This window comes from Coregonus lavaretus (genome assembly GCF_964263955.1).
Source record: "Coregonus lavaretus genome assembly, chromosome: 32".
Classification (NCBI taxonomy): domain Eukaryota; kingdom Metazoa; phylum Chordata; class Actinopteri; order Salmoniformes; family Salmonidae; genus Coregonus; species Coregonus lavaretus.
In genome coordinates this window covers 24331624-24347420 of record NC_140019.1, presented here as the reverse complement: position 1 = coordinate 24347420, position 15797 = coordinate 24331624, and the positions used below count along the sequence as shown (strand labels likewise).

The following is a 15797-nucleotide window of genomic DNA, read 5'->3' as shown; positions in this document are numbered from 1 at the left end:
TGCTTCCACACATTTATATTTAAACGTGTCCATTATCCTTCCAAAGAGTCTATTGTGACCAGATTTCCTGGCCTCTCCCTGTATGCAAATTATTTGACAGATATTGTTTCAAGCAGTCAGCAGTCAAAATCCTTTCCATGCAATAATTCAGAGACAAGATTATTAATAAGACAATATAATTTAATTACCAGATACGCCAATCAATCATGTAAAAAGTGAGGGAAATATCATGAAATATAAATAATCACAGTGTTATTACTAAACAAAGTGAACATAAATAAAAATGGAAATAAAATTCCATCAGTGGTATTGTATCTGTACTATATGCATTATGTACTGTCATATCTAGATCAGAGCCTTCAGATCGGAGACCCTCAGTGTACGTTTAACATTATAAATCCAAATCATACATCCAAACGTTAACTCAACATTAAGATAAGCAATTCCAAACATCTCAGGTCATTGTATGTAATATTACTATATGCCCATAGAGATAGCATTAATAGTACAAGGGTTCGATCCGTTCAATTAGCTTACAACCAGGTTAAACTATAACATGAACATTCCCCTTTTCATTTGTTAATCACAATCACCAATACAGTCGCACTCTCCATTGACGCAATACAACAGGGAATTATCTATTGACAGAGAATCTTTACAACTGTCCAGAACCGAATACTATTCAGGGACAAAAACTCTTCAACTTCAATTGATAGGAAGATTGGTTTGAGGCTTAAGAACTGCTCCGAAAGATGAAAAACAAAAAGAGAAAAGAAAAATATTAAAATAGAAGACATTTCCTGAAAGGACTTCTCAATGCATACATACAAATTCAGGAAATAATGTAAACCACTATTTGATTAAAACATCCCTTGGTTGTCTGTTTCACAAGGCGGCTTATATTCTCGGTAGCTCTGGGGTGAAATCTCCCCTAGGTAAAGATTTAGGATCAGCTTCCCGTCCCACAATCCTAACCATTAGTAGGGAAAACTGATTCAAGATCAGTGTCTAAGGAAACGCTGATCACCCTACACCTTCTCAGCACAAGTAAAATAGTGATAAAAACACTGCAAGGGCCTAGATGGTTGTGTTAACTCATAGTTCAAATCAGGATAAAGTCTGGGTTACTGTTGTAATGTTATTGAGTGTAACTTGTAACAACTAGTAACTCCCCTACTCACATTCCTAATTCAAATACACTGGAAATGAGAATATTTGTGAAATCAAATCAAATTAAAAGTTTAAAACATACTGCTTGGCCATGTACAGTAGCGCTGCAATCCTTTATATTAATTAAATCAGATTATTAAAGTATTATTCTATTCTGGTCATGTATAAATTATCATCTTGGGCGTATCAGATGGCTGAAAGACTGTCAACGTTGTTATACTAGATTTTCTATACAAGTATACATAACAATTACTCTGCCTTACACACAACACAACAAGTAATACAAACTCTCTCAATTGTCAACCAATAGCAGTTTAACATATCACCCCATTCTCACTGACCATCTTTTGTGAATCCTGTCCGTTCTAGTTGAAAAGCAGCTGAAATTCTCACACACCTCGCCCACCTCTCACAAACCCTCATAATCCTCTGCGATATTTGGTGTGAAATGAACAGATGAGAAAGAGAAGAGAGAAAGCAGCTCCCGTCTCTCACTTTTCCAGTTTGATAATGAGCCCTCCACAGGTGGCTGGTGTACTGAATATCCTCCCTGGGAAACACAGAGGAAGAGAAGGAGGAATGGAGATAATGAAAGCTGTCCTCAGCAATATGTGGATGATGACAAGCAGCAAGGACACCAAGTTGACAGTGGAATCTAAGAGGAGAAATTCAGAAGTTGCATGACTTGCAAGCAGCAGTTCATTCACAGGCAAATATCTAACACTGGCCACACACTCAAACAGAGACAACCTGGTTCTCTTCTCTCAATCTTCCCTTTTCATCAGCAATAGATCCAATAGTTTTTTCAACACCTACATATAGTATTTACATTTAAACAATGGCTTTACTTCGTATTTTTCTGCTGTCTCTAAGTCTCATTGGTAACTGTATAAAAAGGGACGTTATTTACAGTCGGCATGTACGATTTGGAGTGCTGAGTCATGAACTGGAGTCTAAGGGTCTCTGTAGCTAGACCTGGAGTCTAAGGGTCTCTGTCGATAGATCTGGTGTCTAAGGGTCTCTGTCGATAGACCTGGAGTCTAAGGGTCTCTGTAGCTAGACCTGGAGTCTAAGGGTCTCTGTAGCTAGACCTGGAGTCTAAGGGTCTCTGTAGCTAGACCTGGAGTCTAAGGGTCTCTAGCTAGACCTGGTCTAAGGGTCTCTGTAGATAGTATATATTTGCATGTGATAGCGCAGCTTTTTGATAAGGCACTGTAACTAGTGTCTACTGTCAACAGCAATCAGGCCTCTGTCTCACACACACCAGGGTTGGGGCCGTCATTATACATTCAGTCAATTCAGAGGGTCAACTGAAATTCCTCAGAAATGTTTTACTTGGAATAGGAATTTCAGTTTACTTTCTGAATGGACTGAATTGAAATGAAAATGCCCCCAACACTGACACACACACACACACATACACACACAAACACACTGACACACACCCTCTGGGACACTGGCAAAGTGTCTGCTTCTAATGCTAGATACAGGAACTCTGTGAGGGTACCCCTGGAAACGGTCTGCCAGAAGATCATTTGACCTTTTGTCTGAGGAATTTCAGTTTACCCTCTGAATTGACTGAATTTATAATGACGGCCCCAACTCTGGTGTGTGTGTCTGTGTGACAGTATAAAATGGAAGGGTAGTAGCCGAGGCAGAACCTTAATCTCAACATTTCTAGAGATGTTAATTAGGATCACTTACTGGAAGAGAGACAACATGGTGGCTCTGAGATATTGCCTCTTTATCTCAACCATAAACGATGGTTAGTGTTTCCTTTCTCCACCATGTTTTACTGTTCAACACACCCTAAACTAGCTGTCAGTCCTTATATCCTCATCATCCTAATAGCTGTTGTGCCAATTGCCCAGCTTCCCATGGATTGCATAGGGGCCTGATCGGTGTGGTTCTGAGAACAGACTAATAGTGTGGATGTGTTAAGAGGCTTTACAACACAAGTGTCTTTGTCAGACATTTTGCAACGCTAAGAGTATTTTAGAACTGGCTTTTCACATTAAAAAACAAAAAGACAGAGAAACAGTAGCATTAACAATCAAGAGTCCACAGGTAGCCACGATCCAGAGGCGCCTGGGTACGGTATCCATTTTAGGACCCCCTCAGCCTCACACTACTCAGGATATACGGTAATCTGCATCCAGTGGGCTCACAGTTCTTAGTTTCCCCATCACCTGTGTTTTTCCATGCAATGTTCAGGGGAACGAGAAAGGTGCTGAGCCACCATCCCCCAATCCCCAACCCCCCATCCTTCTGGAGTGTGAATGTCAATCAAGCAGTCCCGCAGTCATTGAGTTAGGGGGGATGCAGGCTTTGGTGGGGGCACCAACTCTGCATATCTGGTGGAATGAGCAGGGAGTCAGAGCCTTGCAGTCATTCTCCACTCATTACAGGCAGATGCTTCTCACTCATATAGCTCATACAAAAGCTGATTAAAGTGTCTCCCTCACAGGTCCAGACAGAGCGTTTTAGAGAAATGTTGTGACTGTGGGAGGGGCAAGGAAGGAGTCTCCACCCCCACCACGCAGCTAGAGTGCCTTCTCCTTGGCGATAATGATGGAGGCCTCCGCGTCAGTTTCAGGTGAGGCCAAGGGCGGGACTTTCGTGGGAGTGGGCAGGGATTTGGGTAGAGTGGGCGTCTTCTCCTCCCTCGGGGAGGGGCTTCTTTTCTCTGCGTGGGCGATGGCAGAGTCTGCCATGCTGGGCTTGGCGTCGTCAGGGGTGTGCTCGTTGGGGATGAGTGGAGCTGTAGTTTTCTGCAGAGGGAACATGGCACAATAAGTAGATTCTAATAGTAACCAAAAGACCAGAAACTATTGATAGCTGAAAAGGCAAGACATTGCACCAGTAGAAATATACCGACACATAGTGAGGTGCAACAGTATATAAGCTATACATAGGCACAGAATGGCAACTGCAGACATTGCAAGGTACAAAATGGCATCTGTACAAACAGAGGCACAAAATGGCTACAGAACAGTGAGCTGCTGAGTGCTTTAAAATTATCTCTCTATAAAAAAGGAAAACATTTTCTGCTCTACAGTACATTGTTCTCCCTGTACAGCTCATTTGCTCTCCTCTCCTCCCTCTCTCTATGTAATTGATTTAGGCTATATTTTATGCACACACACTGTATTATGCTTTGTGTCTGGCAAGCTGGAGCGATTTTAGTGCCAGACAAAGTAAATTAGTGTGTGTGTGTGTGCGCACTTACTGTGGTCTGTGGCACTGGATTGCTGTTGGTGGCAGGCTCGGCAGCAGATGTGGGAACAGGCAAATCATCCTGCATCAGCCCTCTTCTGTCCAAGACACTGCCAAGGGAAGACAGACAATCAGTCATCAACAACACCCTATTCATTACCGAAACAGAAAGTAGAGGGAGAGAGAAAGAGAGAGATGGAGAGAGTGAATGAAATAGAGGCAAGGGAGGGAGGGAGGAGGATGAAGAGCGGCTACAGTGTGAGAGGAATAAAAAGAGACTAAGAGAGAGACGAGGGAGGGATGGGTGAGGGTCGGAAGGGGAAGGAAGACGACAGAGGAGGGTGGCTACAGAGAAGATGAATATTACAGAGACAAGTTAGCAAGAGAGAGAAAGAGAGACCATGAGAAGAGAGGGTAAAATAGTGAATAACCCAGCAGCAAAATATTTTCCATACTAGCGTATCCTCTGAGCAGAGACAAGGCAGCTAGTGGTCCTACAGCAAGGTACCTGGGGTATGCAGGCCCACACAGCACTAATGGTCCTACAGTACCTGGGGTATGCAGGCCCACACAGCACTTCACAGCAGTTATTGATGATGTTCTTGTGGCTGTAGGGGTTCTGCACCCGGTTCTTTCCAGACCACGAGCCTTTGATCTGTGTAACACAAAATACACTCCCCCGTAAAAAAAGACAGTAGGAACACATATAGCAAACACCACATTTTTTGTGTCATCTATTCCACCCAGGGTCTATTCCATTTCAATTCAGTCAATTTTGTAAGTCAACTGAATTCCAAGTCCAATTCTTTGTTTTTAAATGAGGAAATCGGGATTGGAATTTCAGTTCTGGAATCGACTGAATTGGAACGGAATCTAGCCCAACCCTGCTTCAGCCAGATGCAAACAACGCCCTTACAGATACAGTCCTGACACTGCCTGTCTGGTTACCATCTCAACAAATAGGGCATATTCAGTATATTACCTCCACCTGCTAAAATAATGTCCCTGTACTTACTGTAATCACACAGGGTTAAACCTGACCAACAAAATAGATCTTGTGAGGGATTCCTGGTTCAAGTATACGCTAGGTATGTTAATATATATGTATGCAGGGATATCGTCATTAAAATGATCTAAATCTTTAATTCTGAGATAACGGGAGTGTGATGCTAGGATGTACTTCTCCAAACTAGGAATAATTATTCACACAAAGAGTTATCATTGCATGAAGTATCAAGCTGGTAGGGTTGTAAAGCTAATGGTAACTTAAAGTTCCCTGATTCTTCAGTAATTTAGGTAATTAACAGGTAATCTATTGTAACTTTGGTAATTTATACTTGAATAACTGTAAGAATGTATTATATATAGTATTCATTTATTATATCATATTGTCGATGGGTTTCTCGTTGATAGACCATATGGTTGAAGAGAAAATTGCCCAATTAATGAAAAAAAGCATGGCATTTTTTTCAATTAACTCTGCAACTATTTACTTTTTTCACAACTGCCACCAGTTTGACGCCAAAACGTTTACAACAGACACATTGACATAGTAAAATAAGTAAGTGTGTGAAAAACTATTTCATGCTGAAACCCTCATATTAATCACCAATGGTATTCACCTAGTTGATGGTTTATATTTAGGATAATGTTTTACATCTTTGGAACTATTTTTTAAATTTTTTATATAATCTTATTAGATTATTTTATATATTTGACATTACCCCAAAAAGGCCATTAGATGTCATCTGATAAAATATAATACTGTGAAAAATGTTGGTAGTTTACTGGTGAACTTTGAATGTTTCCAGTAATATCCCCTCCCTTTGCAACCCTACCTGCTGGTGAATGTAATGGACACAGAAATCCTTGGGGGTGTTCAGACTAGACCGCTCCTTCAGGAGGTTAGATCAAGGGCCAGCCCTGGGACAAACTGCATAGCCTTTCTAAGGATATGTCCCAAATGGCACCCTATTCCCTATATAGTGCACTAGCCCTATGGGTCCTGGTCAAAAGTAGTGCACTATATAGGGAATAGGGTGCCATTTGGGGGGGACACCTGTCTAGGGCTATGATATATCAAATGACTTGTTCTTAACATTCAAATGTCCCAGTGTTTTATGTGAGCACGTTAGCTAAGTGAGACAAAGGAAGGAACATGTGTTATCCCTATAGAGACCAGCTCAGCCATGGTTCTGAAGGTGACCCCCTCACCGCACGCACACACATACGTACATACGTAGGTACGCTTGGCTGCAGGCCAAGCCCCTGCAGGTATTGATATGTATATTATTATCCTGATGACAGCCACGGTGCCGTGTTGCTACCAAAGCGACAGTGGGTCATTTTTCTCACACTGCTCATTACCAGTAGAAAGAGGGCTGGCAGCCCGTAGGAGGAGAAAGGAAAGGAATAATACATTAAACATTAAAGTAAAGTAGAGAGAGAGCTCTGCAGCTTTCAACAGCTACTACTGCTGCCATCTTGCCAGCATTCAGATCTGGGAGTCTCTCAGATAAAGATATAGACAGTGCCTTTGGAAAGTATTCAGACCCCTCGACTTCTCCACATTTTGTTAGGTTACAGCCTTATTCTAAAATTGATTAAATTGTTCCCCCCTCCCCAATCAATCTATACACAATACCCCATAATGACAAAGCAAAAACAGGTTTTGACATTTTTGCATATGTATTAAAAATAAAAACTGTATTATCACATTCACATAAGTATTCAGACCCTTTACTCAGTACTTTGTTGAAGCACCTTTGGCAGCGATTACAGCCTCAAGTCTTCTTGGGTATGACGCTACAAGCTTGGCAAACCTGTATTTGGGGAGTTTCTCCCATTCTTCTCTGCAGATCCTCTCAAGCTCTGTCAGGTTGGATGGGGAGTGTTGCTGCACAGCTATTTTCAGGTCTCTCCAGAGATGTTCGATTGGATTCAAGTCCGGGCTCTGGCTGGGCCACTCAAGGATATTCAGAGAATTGCCCCACTCCTGCGTTGTCTTGGCTGTGTGCTTAGGGTCGTTGTCCTGAGGTCCTGAGCAGGTTTTCATCAAGGATCTCTCTGTACTTTGCTCCGTTCATCTTTGCCTCGATCCTGACTAGTCTCCCAGTCCCTGCCACTGACAAACATCCCACAGCATGATGCTGCCACCACCATGCTTCACCGTAGGGATGGTGCCAGGTTTTCTCCAGACGTGACACTTGGCATTCAGACCAAAGAGTTCAATCTTGGTTTCATCAGACCAGAGAATCTTGTTTCTCATGGTCAGAGTCTTTAGGTGCCTTTTGGCAAACTCCAAGCGGGCTTTCATGTGCCTTTTACTGAAGAGTGGCTTCCGTCTGGCCACTCTACCATAAAGGCCTGATTGGTGGAGTGCTGCAGAGATGGTTGTCCTTCTGGAAGGTTCTCCCATCTCCACAGAGGAACTCTGGAGCTCTGTCAGAGTGACGATCGGTTTCTTGGTCACCTCCCTGACCAAGGCCCTTCTCCCACGATTGCTCAGTTTGGCTGGGCGGCCACCTCTAGAAAGAGTCTTGGTGGCTCCAAACTTCTTCCATTTAAGAATGATGGAGGCCACTGTATTCTCGGAGACCTTCAATGCTGCAGAAATGTTTTGGTACCCTTCACCAGATCTGTGCCTTGACACAATCCTGTCTCAGAGCTCTACGGACAATTCCTTCAACCTCATGGCTTGGTTTTTGCTCTGACATGCACTGTCAACTGTAGGACCTTATATAGACAGGTGTGTGCCTTTCCAAATCATCTCCAATCAATTTAATTTAACACAGGTGGACTCCAATCAAGTTGTAGAAACATCAAGGAGAATCAATGGAAACAGGATGCACCTGAGCTCAATTGAGTCTCATAGCAAAGGGTCTGAATACTTAAAAACATTTTTTTATCTATTTTAGAATAAGGCTGTATAACGTAACAAAATGTGGAAAATGTCAAGGGGTCTGAAAACTTTCTGAAGGCACTGTAGCTGCATACACAAGACACTACTGCAGAGCAAAATCCTCTGGCCACACCAACACAAAGTCAGCTGGGAGTGAGAGCAAGGGGTGTCGGTGGCGGCACTGACAAACTTGTCAAATGCCTCACTATTCAATAGGCTTTTATGTTTTTTACCTGTTAATGTTTTATTGTTTATGTAATACCCATGGATTTGAGTGTCTAAGACTGCCATGTAGTTATTAATCATACTTCAATCACTCCTGCATTGCCGTTTATACTCAATGGTCATATAAAGTAAATATTACCATGACAAATTTGATTGAACTCCAGCCTTTAAGTTCCAACTAAGGCTCCAAAGAACAAAAAGGGTGTGTGGTTGCCAAGGTGACAGGTGGTAGAACTGGAGTGTTTACACCACCCACCCTAAGAGTGTCTTTATCTTTCCAGCCACATGAAGCCCCGCCATGTTAGCACTCCCCTTTTAGCATAAACAGAACCCTGGAGTGAAGAAGATCCTAACAACTGACACAGGGTCCGATCTTATTGCAGCCCCTTATGGTTAAAGTTAGGATTCGGGGAAGCGTTAATCTGAACCTAGATCTGTGGTCATGTAAAAACTTCTTACTCGAGTCTCCGGCTGTGTAGTGTCTCTAGAGAGACGGCTTTCCTCCCACAATGCATCAATGTTCCAGCATACGCGTCTGTACTTAGACAACGTCAGTTTGGCAGAGAGGAAAGTGCGGAGATGAGACATCCGGCTTTCTTACGTCTTTGCCTTATCCACTTGTTGCCCTAGCGTAAACATCCCACGGACACAAAATAGTAGCTAGAAAGATATTGAGTGCATTTCGCAAGTGGTTAGTTTGTATCAACTACCTTCACTAAAACCACTGCAAAGTATTGCCTGCAAACTTTGGTTTTATATCGCGACGTTCTGGCATGTCTGCCTACAGGCTATGGTAAGAGTTTTTCATGAGCACAATTCCTGCCCGCATTTTAAGCCCCATCTACCCAAACTCGTGAATTGTTGCGAGAGTTGTCTGTCTGAAAAGGACCCTCCCCTGAGTTTATTTTTTTTTCCTTTTCAAAGTTACCATGATAATACATCATGATTCCCTGACCTAGTGCTGTTGCCCTAGGTCTGACATTTTCAAGACGACCGGCTGTGTGTCAATAACCTAAAATGTCCTTCCTTCCTTTCCATATCTCCATTCTTTAATCACCACTGATAGATAGAGAAAGCTAGTTTAAACTATTGAGACATACTATAGAGAATGGTAGAGAATAGAGATACTCACATCCTCATTGGTGGTCTGGTTGAGGGAGATCAGGTATGTATGGAAGCCTGTCAGTCCCACCACTGACCACAAGGTGAAGAAGCACACCAGCACTTCCAGCACAGTGGGATTGGGTTAAGGAAACAACAGCACAGATACAGCAACAGTACTACAAGCTCTCAAAGTCTACAGGTCAAGGATAGGTCTATCATGAGGTTACTGCAATCACTAATGATTTATTATCTCCTTTGATATTACATGTTCCAGTGACGATTCAGGTTATAACTCCATATAACTCGATTTGACTCAAACTAAATTCTTTATTAATAATAGTGTCTTTGTTTATTTTCTTCTTGTAGGTTTGAAGTAAACTACGGTGGCCCTAAGGGGGAAACTACGGTGGCCCTAAAGGTCAATAAACAGATGGTATTGTGGACTGTAGATGTTTGTGGAACTGAAAGGCTATGTCCCAGGTGTATCCTGAAGTGTCTTCATAAACCCAGAGTTCACCGAGCCTGTAGAGAGACGAGTACATAGTTAAAGGAGGGTTTATATGATACACACACACACACGCAAGCTCTCACAAAAACACAACACACAAACATCTAAAAAGCTCCAAGACATGCACTTAAATATTCCCCTCTCACTCACTCCACCATTTAATTTTTTTTTACAATTCATTAAAATTAGGGATGACATTGACAGTACGCTGGCTGCGGCTTGAATTAAGCTCACATGCCTGGAGCTAATTATCCTGACTGTAAATGCTCTACACTTCTCCCTGCCCTCCTGCTGTCTGTAAAGGTCCATTTAGGAACAGATCAAAGGAACAGCTGATCTAGGTCTGGTTCATCACTTTTCATCATATTTAGCCCACATCACTCACTCGGCGAGCCCTTTCCAGTTCGGTTACATTCCCTCAACTGTCAATAGTGACAGCTTCCCGCACACCTGTGAATTTCCTATCCACCAATCTGTAAACACCCTGTCTGGAAGTCTGTCAGGGTCTGAAACTGACCTGGACCTACCTTAGCTTTTAGTATTATATTCCGCTGTGGTCTTGGCTGTGACAGACGTAGCGAACAACAGTCATATTCCGGCGTGCCAAGCTACACACCCACCACCCCCCTCCCTGGAGCTCCAGGAGAATACTCACGCATCACCACGTGTACGATGTTGAAGGTGAAGATGTAGATGGTGAGCAGAGACAGGGACAGGGTGAACAGGTAGAAGTAACGGTAGTTCCTCTTGCCCACACAGTTGCCCACCCAGGGGCAGTGATGGTCAAAGCGATCTGTGGAGAAGAGGAGAGAGGGATGAGGTTAAAGACGGAAGAGGTTCTGTGGCCACGCGATCAAACGCCACTCCATCACAGACACAAAAAACAAACTTAGTTCAATTTAACTTGGAAATACCACTGAGTGCGTAGGATAGACCATTCCCCAAAGTTCTGCTGGTTAAATGTTTTGAAGATAGTAAAACACATGAGCTGTTAGTAGAGGTGTTCACTAACGGAGAGTAAACTGCAGGCTATAAAATAAAGAGAGTGACACTATATATAAGCCCCAGTAATTAATTGGGCAGATTAATTAGCCAATGTCCTCTGCTACAAAAGGTCAGTAACCCTCAAAGACGAGCACACGGTTATTACAGCCAATAGGAGCCATTTCCCTATAATTCCCTCTGGTCTGAATATGGTGACACCCGTCTCATTATTACCAGAGTGAATCCAGTGTCAGATAGCTTTACAGACAAAACATCTTGCTTTACACTGTTCTCCCTGTGGCAGACAACACACACACCCTGGATAGTTTCACAACATTATTTAAATGAAAATGATAACAGCATGTAGGTGGAGGACTTCTGCATTGGCGCATATCAGGAATGAGGAAGAACCATCAGAAATATGATCTGTTGATGTACGGTATAGGAGCCTTGTGTAGATAATCAACTACTAAATCATATACAGTGCATTCGGAAAGTATTCAGACCCCTTGACTTTTTCCACATTGTTACGTTACAGCCTTATTCTAAAGTGGATTAAATGTGTTTTTTTCATCAATCTACACACAATACCCCATAATGACAAAGCAAAAACAGGTTATAATACATTTGTATTAAAAATAAAAACAGAAATATCACATTTACATAAGTATTCAGACCCTTTACTCAGTACTTTGTTGAAGCACCTTTGACAGCGATTACCGACTCGAGTCTTCTTGGGTATGAATTTACAAGCTTGGCACACCTGTATTTGGGGAGTTTCTCCCATTCTTCTCAGCAGATCCTCTCAAGCTCTGTCCGTTTTTTTTGGTACCCTTCCCCGGATCTGTGCCTCGACACAATCCTGTCTCTGAGCTTTATGGACAATTCCTTCGACCTCATGGCTTGGTTTTTACTCTGACATGCACTGTCAACTGTGGGACTTTGTATAGACAGATGTGTTCCTTTACAAATCATGTCCAATCAATTGAATTTACCACAGGTATTGTGTGTAGATTGATGAAGATTTTTATAGCAAAGGGTCTGTATACTTACAGTACCAGTCAAAAGTTTGGACACACCTATACCCCCCCCCCCCCCCCACCGTAAAGCATGGAGGAGGTGGTGTTATGGTGTGGGGGTGCTTTGCTGGTGACACTGTCTGTGATTTATTTAGAATTCAAGGCACACTTAACCAGCATGGCTGCAACAGCATTCTACAGTGATATGCCATCCCATCTGGTTTGGGCTTAGTGGGACTATCATTTGTTTTTCAACAGGACAATGACCCAACACTTTTTTGTTTACTACATGATTCCAAATGTGTTATTTCATAGTTTTGATGTCTTCACTCTTATTCTACAATGTAAAACATAGTAAAAATAAAGAAAAACCCTTGAATGAGTAGGTGTCTCCAAACTTTTGACTAGTAGTGTATGTAAATATAAACAAAATCTATTTTTAATAAATTTGCAAAAATGTCTACAAACCTGTTTCGCTTTGTCATGATATTGTGTGTAGATTGATGAGGATATACAGTTGAAGTCGGAAGTTTACATACACTTAGGTAGGAGACATTAAAACTTGTTTTTCAACCACTACACACATTTCTTAACAAACTATAGTTTTGGCAAGTCGGTTAGGACATCTACTTTGTGGATAACAAGTAATTTTTACAACAATTGTTTACAGACAGATTATTTCACTTAAAATTCACTGCATCACAATTCCAGTGGGTCAGAAGTTTACATACACCGAGTTGACTGTGCCTTTAAACAGGTTGAAAAATTCCAGAAAATGATGTCATGGCTTTAGAAGATTCTGATAGGCTAATTGACATCATTTTAGTCAATTGGAGGTGTACCTGTGGATGTATTTCAATGCCTACCATCAAACTCAGTGCCTCTTTGCTTGACATCATGGGAAAATCAAAATAAAATCAGCCAAGACATCAGAAAAACATTTGTAGACCTCCACAAGTTTGGTTCATCCTTGGGAGCAATATCCAAACACCTGAAGGTACCACGTTCATCTGTACAAACAATAATACGCAAGTATAAACACCATGGGACCACGCAGCCGTCATAACACTAAGGAAGGAGACAAGTTCTGTCTCCTAGAGATGAACATACTTTGGTGCGAAAAGTGCAAATCAATCCCAGAACAACAGCAAAGGACCTTGTGAAGATGCTGGAGGAAACAGGTACAAAAGTATCTATATCCACAATAAAATGAGTCCTATATCGACATAACCTGAAAGGCCGCTCAGCAAGGAAGAAGCCACTGCTCCAAAACCACCATAAAAAAGCCAGACTACGGTTTGCAACTGCACATGGGGACAAAGATCATACTTTTTGGAGAAATGTCCTCTGGTCTAATGAAACTAAAATATAACTGTTCGGCCATAATGACCATCGTTATGTTTGGAGGAAACTGGGGGTAGCTTGCAAGCCGAAGAACACCATCCCAACCGTGAAGCACGGGGATGGCAGCATCATGCTGTGGGTTTTTTTTGCTGCAGGAGGGACTAGTGCACTTCACAAAATAGATGGCATCATGAGGAAGGAAAATGATGTGGATATATTGAAGCAACATCTCAAGTCATCAATCAGGAAGTTAAAGCTTGGTCACAAATGGGTCTTCCAAATGGACAATGACCCCAAGCATACTTCCAAAGTTGTGGCAAAATGGCTTAAGGACAACAAAGTCAAGGTATTGGAGTGGCCATCACAAAGCCCTGACCTCAATCCTATAGAAAATGTGTGGGCAGAACTGAAAAAGCATGTGCGAACAAGGAGGACTACAAACCTGACTCAGTTACACCATCTCTGTCAGGAGGAATGGGACAAAATTCACCAAACTTATTGTGGGAAGCTTGTGGAAGGCTACCCGAAACGTTTGACCAAAGTTAAACAATTTAAAGGCAATGCTACCAAATACTAATTGAGTGTATGTAAACTTCTGACCTACTGGGAATGTGATTAAATAAATAAAAGCTGAAATAAATCTCCCTCTACTATTATTCTGACATTTCACATTCTTAAAATAAAGTGGTGATCCTAACTGACCTAAGACAGGGAATCTTTACTGGGATTAAATGCCAGGAATTGTGAAAAACTGAGTTTAAATGTATTTGGCTAAAGTGTATGTAAACTTCCGACTTCAACTGTATGTATGTATGTATGTATGTATGTATGTATGTATGTATGTATGTACAGTGGGGAGAACAAGTATTTGATACACTGCCGATTTTGCAGGTTTTCCTACTTACAAAGCATGTAGAGGTCTGTAATTTTTATCATAGGTACACTTCAACTGTGAGAGATGGAATCTAAAAAATCCAGAAAATCACATTGTATGATTTTTAAGTAATTAATTTGCAATGTATTGCATGACATAAGTTATTTGATACATCAGAAAAGCAGAACTTAATATTTGGTACAGAAACCTTTGTTTGCAATTACAGAGATCATACGTTTCCTGTAGGTCTTGACCAGGTTTGCACACACTGCAGCAGGGATTTTGGCCCACTTCTCCATACAGACCTTCTCCAGATCCTTCAGGTTTCGGGGCTGTCGCTGGGCAATACGGACTTTCAGCTCCCTCCAAAGATTTTCTATTGGGTTCAGGTCTGGAGACTGGCTAGGCCACTCCAGGACCTTGAGATGCTTCTTACGGAGCCACTCCTTAGTTGCCCTGGCTGTGTGTTTTGGGTCATTGTCATGTTGGAAGACCCAGCCACGACCTATCTTCAATGCTCTTACTGAGGGAAGGTGGTTGTTGGACAAGATCTCGCGATACATGGCCCCATCCATCCTCCCCTCAATACGGTGCAGTCGTCCTGTCCCCTTTGCAGAAAAGCATCCCCAAAGAATGATGTTTCCACCTCCATGCTTCACGGTTGGGATGGTGTTCTTGGGGTTGTACTCATCCTTCTTCTTCCTCCCAAACACAGCGAGTGGAGTTTAGACCAAAAAGCTCTATTTTTGTCTCATCAGACCACATGACCTTCTCCCATTCCTCCTCTGGATCATCCAGATGGTCATTGGCAAACTTCAGACGGGCCTGGACATGCGCTGGCTTGAGCAGGGGGACCTTGCGTGCGCTGCAGGATTTTAATCCATGACGGCGTAGTGTGTTACTAATGGTTTTCTTTGAGACTGTGGTCCCAGCTCTCTTCAGGTCATTGACCAGGTCCTGCCGTGTAGTTCTGGGCTGATCCCTCACCTTCCTCATGATCATTGATGCCCCACGAGGTGATATCTTGCATGGAGCCCCAGACCGAGGGTGATTGACCGTCATCTTGAACTTCTTCCCTTTTCTAATAATTGCGCCAACAGTTGTTGCCTTCTCACCAAGCTGTTTGCCTATTGTCCTGTTGCCCATCCCAGCCTTGTGCAGGTCTACAATTTTATCCCTGATGTCCTTACACAGCTCTCTCGTCTTGGACATTGTGGAGAGGTTGGAGTCTGTTTGAATGAGTGTGTGGACAGGTGTCTTTTATACAGGTAACGAGTTCAAACAGGTGCAGTTAGTACAGGTAATGAGTGGAGAACAGGAGGGCTTCTTAAAGAAAAACTAACAGGTCTGTGAGAGCCGGAATTCTTACTGGTTGGTAGGTGATCAAATACTTATGTCATGCAATAAAATGCAAATTAATTACTTAAAAATCATACAATGTGATTTTCTGAA

The 15797-nt window shown here is 42.3% G+C and overlaps 1 protein-coding gene across 1 annotated transcript in view; it reads right to left on the bottom strand.

Annotated features, from left to right (window-relative positions):
• Nucleotides 1–171: 171 nt before the first annotated feature.
• LOC311107917 (palmitoyltransferase ZDHHC9-like) overlaps nt 172–15797 on the bottom strand; it is a 39352-nt gene continuing 23726 nt past the window's right edge. Inside the window, exons 4-9 of the mRNA XM_084150516.1 lie at nt 10780–10917; nt 10090–10138; nt 9645–9747; nt 4938–5041; nt 4400–4496; nt 172–3941 (exon numbers count right to left, since the gene is read on the bottom strand). Of these exons, the coding sequence (XP_084006642.1) occupies nt 3714–3941; nt 4400–4496; nt 4938–5041; nt 9645–9747; nt 10090–10138; nt 10780–10917 (719 nt within the window). The 3' untranslated portion in view covers nt 172–3713. The remainder of the gene's footprint in view (nt 3942–4399; nt 4497–4937; nt 5042–9644; nt 9748–10089; nt 10139–10779; nt 10918–15797) is intronic.